We start from the raw sequence: 15300 nt of genomic DNA on the forward strand, positions 1-15300 counted from the left end.
ATGAAAGATGGTGCTGAGGCCTCTCACCACCAAGTACTAGCAAGCTGGGTGCTGTATCATTTTGGGTGTCATCAAGCTGAAAGATCAAATTAGTTGTTAGATGAGGATATAAAGATTTTGCAATCAGATAGTTCATCAGACAAGAAAAGAATAGGCTACCTGAAGAAAAAAGGTATTGAAATACTTTGTTGTGTTGTTTTGGTTTGACGGCAGTAAGGGGTAATAAGTAAACATTTTTCACAGTATGAGGAACTATGGCCATTAAAGGGGATAGTCTGAGCAGGATTCATGGAAATGAAGAAGGTCTTTCATGATACTGTGATGAAAACATATATAAATCACTACATAAGCTGACAACACATCAGAAGAAAAAAAAATCACTTTTTAATTTCCTATGCACCATGACTGTGCTAAGTTATGATGCTGAAAATATTTTAAAGGGTGTTTGAAAGACTGTCCAAAATGGCCACAAAAATTATTTTAAGCAGAGCAACAACATCTTGCAATGACTTTCATTGTTTATGTTTAGCACAAAGAACTCTAGTGGGTGGCTAGATTAATGTACGGATTCTGGAAATTAAAGGAGCTTTCAGTGTACTAGACTAGGATATAACAAGAAGCAATGGTTCAAAGATAAAATCCATCTATTTCAATGGGGAAATACGGGACATACATGGAATACTACAGATAATTAACTCCTGGTGTAGAATAAAAAGGGTATTTTCTATCTTTTTATGTTCTTTAAATCAAAACTAGATTGTTCAGCCAAAGATCAATGTGATTTTTATAGCTATTGTTAGACATTGCTACTGATAAATATGATACTGGTTATAGGCCTGAAGTCAGACTAGACCATCTGACTCAGAATAACATTATTTTGAGCATCACTACAACAACAAAAAAAACATTTTTTTTTTTGTTGTTCTTGTTATTCCTTATTACTGTTCTAGACTCTAAGAATAGTTATAATTATTGTTTCTGTTTTCTTCTCTGAGTGAGTACTTAAGAGAATTAACACTTCTTAGATAACAAATCTTTATTTATAATGATCTAGAAAATCCAAAAATCAGACCATGAACTTGGAAAAGTGCAACACATAGATAACATACTTCTAACACACAACAGAACTGTGGTGTGACTCTTTGACTCTTTTTAAAGGTCTTCACCACTGTAGTCCCACTTTCTCCCACATAAACGGGAAATGAGAAAGGCAGTCTGCAGCAGGACACTCTACCTCAGTGCACCTGCCTCCATTTCCCATTGTGATTCAATTTATCTCTGTCTCCCAGTTTCACTGCCCCTGGAATTGGAAAGGTTCCCATGGGAAAGGAAAGGGCATAGCAAACTCCAAATGGGTAACAACCTTGACAGTACAAATAGACAGCCAAGTTGATGTCTGTGATGCCAGTTGCTCTCCCGTGTTGAAGAACACAGAGCTCAGCCTTGGCACAGCTAGGCCAAATGGAGACAAAACAAGAATGCGCAGATAAACAGAAGAGTTTTCTTGGAGAGAAGAAAGACTTTCTTGTTTTTTTATTTCCCTTTTGTTGTCCAACAGAGGATTTTGGAGGTATGGCTAAGTAGTTAAATGACTGCAGCCAATCACTCTATTCTGTAAAATCTGAGTCCCACGTTTGATCGGAGACAATCCTATATACTTTCCTCAGAAGGTGTGCTGTAACTTCTCCCCTTCAGTGAGGATGCCTGCTCTAGTGGTTACTCCTCAAGAGGCTGAGAGGAAGGGACACCCAGACATAGCCAAATAAAGAGTAAGAAGTATCAAATCACTATATATGGACTCTTATTCACATCTTCATTAACTAAGGTATTGAAGACAGTTTTGACTTTTAAGCTTTGGAATTTTAAAACTTTAGGATCCTTTTAAACATAAGTGAAAAAGCTCCAGTCATGGTATTATTCTATTGCCTATTGGTATTATTTAAATCATTACTTTAGATCCAGTATAAGGCCTATTAATAAGTAAATTGCTAGCACTCAAACAATTAGCCTTTGTGTAATAGTTACTGACTATTCAGTTATTTGTGTATTTTATTGTTAAGGTACCTTCTTGTTTTATTACCCTAATACCTTGTTTTGCTGCCCCAATACGCTAATACTCATTTAAACCGTTTAATCTTTAAGACCCTTTTACTTTTTACAATAAATCTTGTTTTGTGCATATACATCCCATCTGCTGTCTTGCCCCATTTGGGACACAACCTCGACTCAGAAGCCTTTCATTGTGTAAGGCAATGCCTAAGCATACTTTATTAATTTGGTCTTCCTTAATATTCCTGCTATCTCCGAGCATTTTTAAATAGAGAGATAGATAGATAGATAGATAGACAGACAGACAGACAGACAGACAGACAGACAGACAGACAGATAAATTTGTGAGGTGTACTACTTATTTAATAAGGAGTTATGAGGTATGTGAGCAGCTAAAGGCAATTTACTAGTTGCACTCACACACAGCATCTTACATTATGACAAACTCCTGTTTTGCCTTGAATAAAAAAAATTAATAAATAAAAATACACGTCTTTTGATTTCTTTCTTTAAAGAACTCAAAAATAAGCTACATTCAGCTCTTTCTGGAAAAAAAATTAAGTACTCATTGATATATCTGTAGATATCCTCACATATGAGCTGGAATATTTGGATAGCACAGAGCAAGCTTAGTTACATAATCGTTTGTATACAAACAGCTTTTATAAATAAAAGAAATATCTAATTTTACATGTAACACATAAATTCGTGCATTTATTTTTTATGCTTCATTATGAAGCTGAAAATTGCACATCAAAAAGAACCATCACCTTATTTTAATGACAAAAGAACTGTGTTAAGTGATTTGAGTAAATGGCACATAACATTTGTCATACTTCTAATGACTTAAACAGGTGAAATTACTAGTCCTCCGAAAGGCACATGAAAAATATTTATATACTTTTTCATGAGTCTTTAGTCTTCAAGTCGTAGAGCTCTTCCCTGATAACCTAGTATAGCCTGTATATAGATGGCCTGTCATGTATCTACAATTAGATAAAACCAGAACTGCTATAATTTAATCAGTTACAACCTGAAAATTATATTTTGAAAATCAAGTTTATTAATATGTAATCTTTAGGTAATCATATTTATCCTCCTAATTTACACGATATTTATGATACTCTACATGTCCTTGAAATACAGAACAGGGACACTACACTATGAAAAAGTGGCCTAGCTGCTGGAGTTCATAAATTTTGTTCAGCTTTGGATGAGTTCAAAGAATTGCCATGTAAGAAAAGCCTTACAGAGGGAATTTATCTGATTATGGCAGTAATAATTACCCAGCTGTTTATTGCAGATAGAGAAATAATTCATGTAGGCAATAGGCCGTGGTGGCAATGACACTCCACATTTAGTAAATATGCAAACTGTTCACTTCTAATTAACCAAGCTAGAGGATGCCCTTATTAAATGTATAAACTAAAAGTGCCTTCCTGACAAGTGATGAATTGTTACATTGCACAAACTCTTGCCACAGAATTACTGGAGTGAACTTGGGGCTTAACTTCATTAAGAGATCTTGTGGGATAGTTAAATGAGGATGGACAGCATAACAAGACCTACCTGACAGTCAATGATATGTTAGAGCTTAATGAAACTGTACCTCTTCCCCTTTTCTACTTATTTTACAGTGAAGCTCCTACTTCAAACAAAATATAAGACTGCGATGTCTGTTTATTTAAGAGAATTCAAAATGCTAAGATTAGCCAGTCTTTGCAGAAAATATTTTTGTGAGCTGTCAGCAATTCTAACAGATCCATTTCAAAATAAAAAATCTATCCAGACACTACAGTGCCTTCAAAGCTCACAGGTATAAAACTATTCTTATTCTACAATACTACGTTGTCACACATGTTTTATTCTATCTTCACCAAAAGTAATCAGTTACCTCACAGAATATTTGGTCCAATGAGTGAATGCAAAAATCTCTGATTTCTTTCTACATACTCAGATTAAAACATTTCAAATTTCTTCAAGTGAAATAAAGCTTAATTTTTAATACATTACCCCTAATGCTGTGCTTAGTGCTGTACAAAAATATAAGATAAAAGATAGCCTTGGTATTTTTAAAGACTACAACCTAATGCTATGTTACATATGTTGTTCATGTTCCTTGGAAAAACTTGATCTGTATTACACAGTACTTAAAAACAGCTAAAAACATGAAAAGAGTGCCTTCACCACTTGCTCAAGAGACAGGAATAGAATAAGGCAACAAAGGAGTGTGTGCATTGGAAATTCAGCTTACTGAGTAATCATCATGGTTCCTACTTTAACCATACTGCATTCAGAAAGTGCTTTCCTATTAAAACAGGGTATTTTCTGCTCTATAGCTTTAACCAGTTAATTTCAATTTAATGATCAAAATAGAAAGACAAGAAGTCCACCTAAAATGTCTTGTTTTGCAAAATGTATTAAAAGCCCATAGTTATATAAGAAATATGCTGTAAAATGATATATGTAAAAGAAACTGCATTAGTAAGCATAAAGGTAGGCAAAGAGAAGACCTAAAAATGGACTGACTTGTCAAATACGTTTATTATGTTCAGAATCTTTGAAGAAAGCTGGATTTGTGGACAACAAGTTTAAGAAAGAACAACTGTCACAAAATACTGAACAGATGTGAGGCTCTTTAAAACATATTACTTTAAAGCTTTTCTCTGGTCTAATTCCCGCTTAAGTTAATAGGAGTATCTTAGTATTTTTCAATGGAAAGTAGGTCAAATTACAGAGAAGAAGCAAATAACTTTTTTTTTATATATCATACTCATCCTAACAACCTCAGATTTGTAGCTATGGAAGTACTTCAGGATTCTCAGTGGATTAGTTTTAAGTTTCCTACAAGATCTAGTAGTTATACCTAAAATCCTCTGGAAAATGCATAGATGTCCCTAATTATGTGCTCTACCATACAAAATGAATATTTAAATAAAAGAAAGTAGATTTGGCACTTTTCTCTGTTCTAAGGCTCTCAAAGAAAGCCAACAGGATAAGTTTACATTCAGGAAATCCTAATTACAGGTAAGTTAAACAGCATAATGTGTTTCCTCTAGATAGCTTTGAAGGCAAGCAAAAGAAGATGTGTTGAAGATAAAATAGTTAATTAAACATCAAGTGAAAGACAACATTACAAAAATGAGGTTTTTACTGTTGCAAGAATTCTAAGGAGCTCTCTAAAAGGCTTTGGCACTAATTGAAAATAGACCACAGAATCAATTGCTTCTGCAGTCAATGAGGAGGAACATTTTAATTGAATTATAAGACAATATATACATTCTTCAAAAAACTTTTACACTAGCGAAAATAGCCAGCACCTGGACTTACCTGTATCAGAAAGGAACAGACACATGGACGCTGAGCAAGTTCTCATTGTGACAACAGATGATTTATTTCAAGCCCACTGCATGTAAAAAGCAATACCTCAAAAGTTTTAGGAAGAAAAGTGCTTGTCATGTTAAAAGTAAATAGACCTCAGTAATACTCTAGCAATCAAGAATAAGCTAGACACACACTTTTTTTTCAGTACTACATGCTCAGGCATATTTGCAGAAAAGCTAAACATTGGATTAGATAATCAGCAACATCTAACAGTATTGTATTTCATTGTTTGTTAGATTATAAAAAAACAGACAGCATGAAGGATTTGTGAATAGACATATTGCCAAGAAAGTTATTTTTATGGCTTTGCTTTATCTATTTACGTAAGAATTCTTGAAGACCAAAAAGCTTTCATGATTACTGTGATACTAAATCCACTGATAGAACAGCTAATCAAACTTGGATGAAAGTCACAATCTTCAGGGCCACTCTCAAGGCTTTTTCAATACTAAAGCAAATTATAATGGAAAGGAGAATTTGGTGTCAATCTTCTAAGTCTGTGAAATTCACACTTTAGAATCATAACGGTGTTTACATACACTTCGATGTCTGCTAAATTCTGATCTTAGTTTGCTGCCTTTAAGTTGGTGTTTATTCAATAGCCAAGAAAGCTGAACTATCTGCCCTGATTACACAAGAACCCAAATACCAGTAGTTCACCACTGTTTTGATAGTTTTCTGATACTGCTATCTTACTGTGTACTGTGCTTAAGGAAAAATTTAAATGGTGCCATTCATAAGTAAATGGAGGACTATATCCCAAAACCTTATCTTTAGTTGCACACCTGACATACAGCAAAGTTCCTTTACTGTAGTTTAAAGGCCAGTGTGTAGATCACCTTAGTCTAAGAACTGCGAGTCAATCACACAGTTGGGCAACTGACATAATCCATAAATTCTTCTGATATAATGGCATGAGAATGCTAATTTATGTGATGCCCATTTGCTTATCATGGATTGGAACCTGTTTCATATAAAACAAAATTCTAATGCATTATATAGAGTGATAGCCTATGCTAATTGTTTTTGGCATATTTCCCCTAGTAACCATTTTGTCAGCTCTTAGGGATGCTAAATCCAGCTTTAAGAATGCTTCAAACCACAGTATTTTCCCTTAAAATGAAATACACTAACTTAACTGAGAAGCAATAGTATTCATTTTAATGTATGCATTTATATATACAACTACCCAACTAATCCATACTCAGAATACAGGATGTGTTGGTATTTACTTAAAAAGAGATTGTTCTAGATCAAGACTTCTTATTAAAATCTAAATAGCAAAATTTTGTATAATAAATATTTAAGAATGTTTCCTACTTGGTTGTTTTAGAACTTCCCAAATCTTACAGGAAAAACAGAATTCAGGACTAATTAACCCATTTCACCATTACACTGAAGCTAAACTATACAAATGTCATGAAAAACCTGAGTATTTCCTTATGTGGACAGAGATCAGGGTTCAACAATTCTTTTGCCACCTGTCAAGGGGTTCTTTGAATCACTTCTTAACTTAACTGCTGGGGACTTTACTATGGACACCTGCAGCCATCACACGTATTCATTCTACAGCAGTCGGAAGTAATGGTGTGCTGGAAGAAAACCCACCCAATCTTCAGCTAGTCTGGGAGCTGACAGCTATCTTCAGTTCATACAAAAACAGTGCCTTAAGTTAGGATAAGCAGGCTGTTAAGTGAAAGCAAACTCACACATAACATGACTATTATTATTTAATTATATTTTATGTCAATTTCTGTTAAATCAATTTCTGTTAAACTTAATTACCTCCCTCTATGGCTTTAAACTGGGGCAGCTTCTATTAAGTTTACTTTCTCTTGGGGTTTTCACAGTAAAGACAAATAGGTCTGGCTACTAAATGAGGGCAGCTATTAAATAAGAATGGCTTGTATTGAAGCTGAATGTGGCTACTGGTTGAGAAAACCCTTTAGTGATGGAAGGATCTTGCATTTTACAAAAAAGAGGGTGAAGAAGGAGAGAGAAGGAAACAAACATTATTCAATAACTCTTTCAAAAGATACTCGCATAAGAAACTAACAGACTGTCCAAAGTTTCATGGCAACTTTCTCTGCAGTTTCTTTCAGAAACAAGTAAGTGAAAGAGAAGAAAATTAAGCACAACCCTGGTTCTGGGAACCAAGAAGTAAAAATGCATCTCAGAAGGACTTGCAATGTGATTTCAGGGTGGTTGACAAATAAAAAATCTGCCTGCATTATCCTGGAAGACTGAGAACCATATACTGCAGTTCAGTTTAGACTTACTTCATAATTCTGGAAAGAATACAATTTAAACAATCTTTTGAAATAATAAATTTATAGTGTGTATTTTGTTGTTGGTTTGGTTTGGGGGGTTTTTCGGGGGGTGGGAGGTAGAGAGTTATTGCCACTCTGGACTTCTTAAAATCACTCTGTTTTACTGTGATTCTGTTACTATTTGTGAAGAAACTTGGTTCTTTTCTGGCACTGACACTGTACTAATGTATATATTCTGATTATTACAGCTATAACACTTATAAATAAGAAAAAAAAGGACATTACTTTGTGTATTGTGTTGTCTTGTGGTTTTCTAGAGATGTGAAGCACTCAAAGCAAGTTTAATCTGAGTGCACAAGTATATTGGTGGCTCTCTCTGCCAACATGTAGCTTTCCATAATGCTGATTCTGTAATGCTGGAATAAAACCCAGTGATTTAAAAAATGCACTCCTTCAATTTCAGACACTTTCTGGTGTTTTTCTTCACAATGAACAATTGCAATAATTTTATATACACAAAAATGTTTATGAAAAATGAGGTTCTACTCTTCCGCATATGATGAGATGGTAAATTAACATATGCAGAGGATCTGTCCTCCACCTTTTTCAGTATTCCTCCTAAGAAATACAGTGGTCCACACTGAGGCCAAAGCAGTTGGCAGCAACTCAGCCCAATGACAGGAAAAATCTGTTTGGCTGAGGGCCTACATCTGATCTTCACTAAAACATCTGTTAGATTTCATAAGAAGAATGTTGAAGATAATAAACATATTAGTTTTCAAATGTACCCCAGTAAAGAGTTTACTGCAGTGATTCTTGATTGCCCTTTGAGAAATTATGCATTTTTAAAACTGAAACAATATGATCCATTTGACCAAATTCACTCAAAAAATCATTTTTAACCTTAATTTTAATCTGAAAGATGGATTTGTTTATGTGAAATACATATATTTATATTTCTGTCAACTCAAGAAGACAGAATGGCCTCAAGCTGTGTCAGGGGAGGTTTAGACTACACATTAGGAAGAACTTTTTCACTGCAAAGTTTGTCAGACATTGGAACATGCTGCCTAGGGAGGTGGTTGAGTCACCATCCCTGGATGTGTTTAAAAGTCGTCTAGATGTGATGCTTGGGGATACGGCTTCGTGCTGAGCTTGGTAGAATGGGTTAATGGTTGGACCTGATAATCTTAAAGGTCTTTTCCAACCTAAGAAATTCTGTGATATCAGCTGCCTGGTAAAAGCTTACACATATCAACTCTGACAGATTTCAACGTACCTGAAGTCATACTGATCACTTTCTTAAAGAAAAACATAACAAAAGTATTTCTTGATTAATATATCTATTATATCATAACAATGCATAGTGGTTTGGGTTTTGAATGACCTGAAACAAATACTAGGGACTTTGATGAACATGTCAAAGTACTGCAAGACAAATATTTTTGTAGTCCTGCCAAGTCAGATGTACCCAGCAGAGGTCTACTGTGGATGCAGGGAAATGAAATACAAAGCTCCCATCAGTCTGTGTTGAGTACAGCAGGAATACCACTTGCCATCTTGTTTTGTTCACACACAACAAAGGTCAGTCTAACTGACATGTTAAAAGCCTTGCTCCAGGTTTAGGAAGGGAATAAATAGGAGTGATAGAACTATTATGAACAGAGAAGGAAGTTGTGTCTCTGCAGTTTATGCAGTTAGACACACTTTAGACAAGAAAAGTTATGGCTTTATTTACTTTCCAAGATTTGGTCTTATCTTCCTCAGATTCTACATTTTCAAGAAGAGAACATATTTCAAGGATTTCAGAACAAGAAGTTACAGTTGAAAAGATTACAGACATTTTAAGTCTGGTTTTGCTGATTTATGATCTAACCTTCTACATTGAATACATTTAAATTAATGAGAAATTAGAGGTACGCAGTTATCAGTATGCTTCATTATATGTAACAGTGTAATGCATAAGTTACAATGCTATGAGAAAGAGGATGTAGCATCAGCTATAATTGTGCAAAAATATTTTAAAGTTTGACAATTCTTTTCTTCATATAAAACTTGCACATGCTGTTTTCTGTAACAGTTTCCTGGCTAAATTGTCTTTGCCATGTGATCTACATAAGACTTCCCAAAGTATTTTTTCACTAGACTCCCTTATATTTCTACACTTCAGAAAGCAAAGCTTTATCTCAGGCTTTCAAAACATCAAAAACTGAGTGGATTTTGTTTAACACCCTTTCACTTACAATGAAAAAGTAATGATCATGATCATCCAGTGTTTTGTCTATTTTTTTCACTGCTATCTGAGGAAAAAGTCATGGATCAGGACATCAAATGTGCTAGAGTGAAAGAACTGCCTCAATTTTAGAAAGCTTTCAACTTAAGTAAAGGGCAAGACAAGGGATAGAAAGGAGAGATAGAGTAGGAACGGTTCTAGCCAGAAGTCTAACAAGTGAATCTCCTGTAACTATGAAAGCAGTGCTCTTCCCCATGTTCACACCAGTATCTTTCACAAATAATATTCATGGTATGGCTCATGCGCATAATGTAGATCCCAAAATCTGTAATTCTATGCATTATCAATAACTAATTTTCAAAACAAATTATGAAAAGGAAAATTTTAGCTTGTGTATGTTGTGAAAAAAAAACAAAACACAACAAACCATATTTAGGGCATAATAATTTATGTGTTCTGAGCATAGGTGAAGAGCCAAATTTGGTTTTATTAAATCGGTATAAACCCAGAGTATGTTTAATTCATTCAAATAAATTATTACAAATTCATCACAGTGCAAATGAGAATAGAATGTGGCACTTTCTATTCTATGGCATGCACAGGCATAGGATAAAGATGATGACAGATAGGTAGGTGGATATTTGATAATGGAGAGGATCCTACACTCAAAGAAATAGTTTAATTAGTGCCATAAAAATTTTACAAATAAAAGAAGAGGACATTAATGCTTTACCACACGGAGTTTTATATTTACCTGACAAGCTCGTTATTCTCAGAAATGGCTTCCACATAGCTCTTAAGTGCATAATAATTATGGATGTATTTCCGAACAAAATAGCCTCGCCACCTTTTCTGAATCTAGAATAAATAAATATTTGTTTATTATATTTCAAATGAAAAGTTTGTATGGATATCAAGTATCTGCTGTATTTCCCAAATATTATGGTTTCCTTAAAAGTGATATCAAGTAGAAGCACCGATACCTTTCAATGAAGGAAATTAGGGTATGTTCTAACATACCGTAGATAAATGGTGATACAGATTTACTATAAAATGCCAACATTAAAAAAATAAAATCAAGTTTTAGACCACCATTTGTATTGGGGTGAATGAAATGAAAAGAAGTGTCTGCTACTGCCAGTGGTATTGCTCTATGTAAGAATGGTAAAAAACAGACAACAGAAATGGTGTCAGTTCTCAGGTACAACATGCACTCCCTACTGAGTCACCTCACCAGTATGTTCTGATACACTCTCGCCATTGTGCTCTGGATAGAATCTAAACTCAATAGAAGCTTTCCCAGTAACTCAATGAATCAGGCTTTCTGGAAACATAATGTACAAATTGCAGTTCTTTCATCTCCAATGTACGATGATGCATGTCTATTTGTGGCACATTAATTATAATCTCACAAAATACTACTCCTCCTGCATGACAGGTAAAGCTTAAACTGAAAAAGAAAACCTCTTTAACTGTAGCTAGTTCTAAAGTTGTATTAAGAATAGAAATTAGGCAGCATCGTCAAGAAAGGATTAGTATATTGGTGCATTTTAAAAAGCATCAGTTAAAAAAACAAAAAAAGAGAAAAAAAAAAGAGAAAAAAAGACAGTCTATCTTGACTTTTCTTGAGAATTTATTTCATCAAAAACATCTTAAACTTTCTCTGATACTTAAAAATTCCAATAATTATGTTTCTGAAATTATTACAGGTTTACTGGTTATCTGTTTAGTGAGAAGGGAAAGTAAGTATTAATTAGGTAAAATGTTATCAGTACTGTAATTTGGTTTGCCATATTTATCCCTATGCCATGACATATACAGGTGGAAGATGTAATTTGCTCTTTATCAGTCATGCTGAGATTTGCTCTTAATCCTCATGTTCTTTCCCATAGGAAAGGTATATCTGAAAAATATACATCTGAAAAATAGACTAATGATCTTTTCCTCTGTTCTCAGTGGGTAGTTCCTCTTTTTTTACATTCTTCCATCCTTAAACTTATTTATTGTCCTGCAAAATATTCTTTACTTTATTCCTTGCACTTTCTCTCCTTTTTTTCTCAATATATTTCTAATGTAATCTCCCAGTTTCTAGCTTCTAGTCTGTATTGCCTTCAGTCCTTCTCCAGCTTCAATCACTTTGACCTTTACATCTTTGAAATCTTAAGAGACACAACAGCTGAGAGGCAAAATCTACATTACAGTAGCAAGAATATTGAGGTCTTAGTATCCAGAAGTAATTCCCAGGTGAGAAGATACTCGCTTTCACCAAAAGCACTGAAGAGAAGAATGGTGTAATTTGCCAAGAGCCCTCCTTTTCCTGTGGGCCTCTGGTTACTAGTTCAAGAACTTAAAACTCTTCAGTGTCTCTACAGGTACTGTTTGGGGTTTTTTTTTTCTTTACACCAACACTTCTCTTTCCAGAACCAAAGTATGACTTTGTAAGAGGAGTGCAATCCATGTGTTTTTATTGTTTGTTTGTTATTTTCCTACCCTATCTCTCATTCCAAAGAACCATGTAAAAAAAAAAAAAAAAAAAAAAAAAAAAGATAATGGGTTTTTTGTTTGATTCAGCAAGATGGCAAGGGAAAAAAAGCTGCTCATTGCCTCCACTATTAATCAACCTTTGCACTGCATTTTTTCCATCTCCTGCCATTTCCTGAGCTGAAAATAGTAACACATTGGAGCCTTCTATAAGCAGACTAAATAAAGCAGGGTTGCATATTTTAATACTTTTGTCTATGGTATCATTTTGCAATCACAAAAGCCAAAACACTATACCTTAAAGTAGGAACTAGCATCCAGTGTCAACTGATGGCACCTTGTGGTACAGTTCTGATTATCTCTTTATGTGAGATTTTACACAATAATAAGTATCACAGGAAAGCTTTCAGCAAGTCTTTTAAGTGATGTGTCACCAAGAAAATGATGCACTAAAGCTATTAAGAATACAAGGATATTAACTTTTTGTGTTAGTACACTCTCTATTTCCCCTTTGTGTTTCACCATGTACTTTCCTCTCTTTTCAAATAAGGCTGAAAAATAATTTTTAAAGATGTGTTTGTTTTTAAATAAAAAGGATTTGGAGTTTCAAATATTGATACAATAAGAATAAATAATAGTTTTGTGAACAAAAAAGCACAAAAAAGGTTAAGCACTACACATGCTTCTTTGTGCTAGGTGATGGTAAATTTCATTCTCTTTGCAACTCCACTTTCTCATACACAGCTTATTGGGTTAAAAAGGGATAGAGAAAGAGCAAAGAATGAGTATGCCTTCAGAGATCTGGGATTAAGCAAAATCCTTTGCATGTGAATAAGGATCTCAGCTTTGTTTTTCTGTTTGGCTTCAAAATTTCTCAACAAGAGCAACTTGGCTGCCATATAGCTGTGTGCTCATTAATGCAGGATTATGGTCCCTTTGAAACTCTTTCTGACATACTTCACTTCACAGTTATAAATGCAGAACTGGATATTTATGGGTTAAAGGATCAAAACTCAAACTGAAAGACAAAAGACTAAAATTGTATAAAGCTATAATTATCTCCAATGGGCTCAGTGTATCAATTAAATGCCGCATCCTACCTTTATTTACAGCACTTTCTATTCAGAATGACCTCACTGATTTCAACCAAACGAAACATAAGTAAGAAAAACTACATTATGTCTCAAATTACTTCATACTATGTTTCTGTATGTCAGAGCTCACAAAACCAAAGTTTGGAAAAGAACATGCGACACAAAGATTCTGATGATGTTGCTTTTATAAGGAAGTATAACGTGTTATGACTATATTTCAAGGTGAATGTTTAAAAAATTCTTGAAATTAAAGAGACAAGTGTGCATGCCCTTCAAAGTAATTAGCAAGTTTCAACAGTGATTGGTACAAAACAATTATTGTCATTGATCAGCACCGAACAGATAATTTTAAACAAAGTCATTGTGTGCTCAGCAGATTACAGCTTGTTAACGGGCAAGTTCTAAATGACCTCTTAAGCTAGTCAAATCAATGATGCATATTCCTCATTAAGTAACATCAAAATGTAAGTGGTCTTATAAATAATGTTTATTTTAAGCACTAAAACAAATGGCAAAACCTTGATATATCAAAAGCCATCTGCTCATGGAAATATATTTTTTTCCATAGGACTACTTTCATTGCTGAAAATTTATAGCAACCTTAAAGCTTTTAAGTGAGAGAATCATATTTTGACCTCGTACTCAAAACCTAAATTGATTTAAACAAGTTATCTGATTTATTTTAAAAAGGTGAAACTGATAGTTCTGGTTATAACTGAATGCAATCCAGGGAGACACAGATGTAGGCTGACTTCAAAACTATGAGCATGTGTACACACACATGAGCAATACTTCAATTGCCAAAATCAAAAGCGCCTTGCTAATCAGCAACTATAAACAGAAATAAATATTTTAATAACACTGTGAGGCAAAACTAAGTGGTTAAATAGAACAATACGTACAGTTACATTTTCAGAACTCTAAAAGAAGTATATTAATGATTAATCAAGCTCACAATGTGCAAATAAGAGACACTGTAGGCTTAGGAAACCTAAAGTCTGACCACATATCTTCTGTGCAGAAAATAAACAGGCTATATTCTCTATTGTCCTGGACCTCAGTTAGTTCTCAAAAAAACACATGACAACAAAAAAACCACAAAACATTCCGTGTTTCAGAACAGCAGCATTTAAAATTTGCTCTGCAGATATGTCTGCACTAGATTTAGGCAAAGGAGAACCTGATTCTAACATTTGCAACTAAATAAAGATCTCTTCTATTGTTTTCTACTGATTTAAATTTCCATTTAAAGAAAGGACATGACTGAAAAACTGCTACTTGGAAGATTTATATAACCTAATGATTCAACATTATATTTCCATTACAAATGAATGGGAACATATTCAATTTCTTTTAAAAATGAAAGACCAAATGGAAAACTCTATTTGACTAGAATACATAATTAACTCTGAAATTTGGTCTTCAGATGCCTTCTAAAAGTACACAGCCAAATTTTAAGAGCTGGCTTGCATCTTGTGTTTTCTCACTGATTTCTGCTGCATAGGTATACAGTTTACTCTCCATCCCCACCACATTCCTCCAAGTGGTAGAATTCAAAAGGTAAGATGCCTTGCCTAAAAAAAGTATAGACCTCTGAAGTAAAGCACATTTATTCCACAAAATAAAATAATTAAGTGAGATGAAAATATTTCATCCCAAGACTTACCACATATCCTTCCTGTGTTTGTTTTAGGTATTTGTCTAAGTGCAGTTCTGAAGTTCAGGAAAAAAAAATCTAATTTCTAGTTAAATATATTTTGCAATTTTCCCCATAACAAGCTTGATTTGC

General features: G+C 34.1%; 1 protein-coding gene across 1 annotated transcript in view; it reads right to left on the reverse strand.

Annotated features, from left to right (window-relative positions):
• Positions 1–15300, reverse strand: part of SPATA17 (spermatogenesis associated 17) — a 95978-nt gene that overhangs the window by 66227 nt on the left and 14451 nt on the right. The window contains exon 5 of the mRNA XM_051614911.1: positions 10691–10794. Coding sequence (XP_051470871.1) covers positions 10691–10794 — 104 coding nt within the window. The remainder of the gene's footprint in view (positions 1–10690; positions 10795–15300) is intronic.

The sequence above is a fragment of the Apus apus genome, chromosome 3, assembly GCF_020740795.1.
Source record: "Apus apus isolate bApuApu2 chromosome 3, bApuApu2.pri.cur, whole genome shotgun sequence".
In the NCBI taxonomy this organism is placed as follows: domain Eukaryota; kingdom Metazoa; phylum Chordata; class Aves; order Apodiformes; family Apodidae; genus Apus; species Apus apus.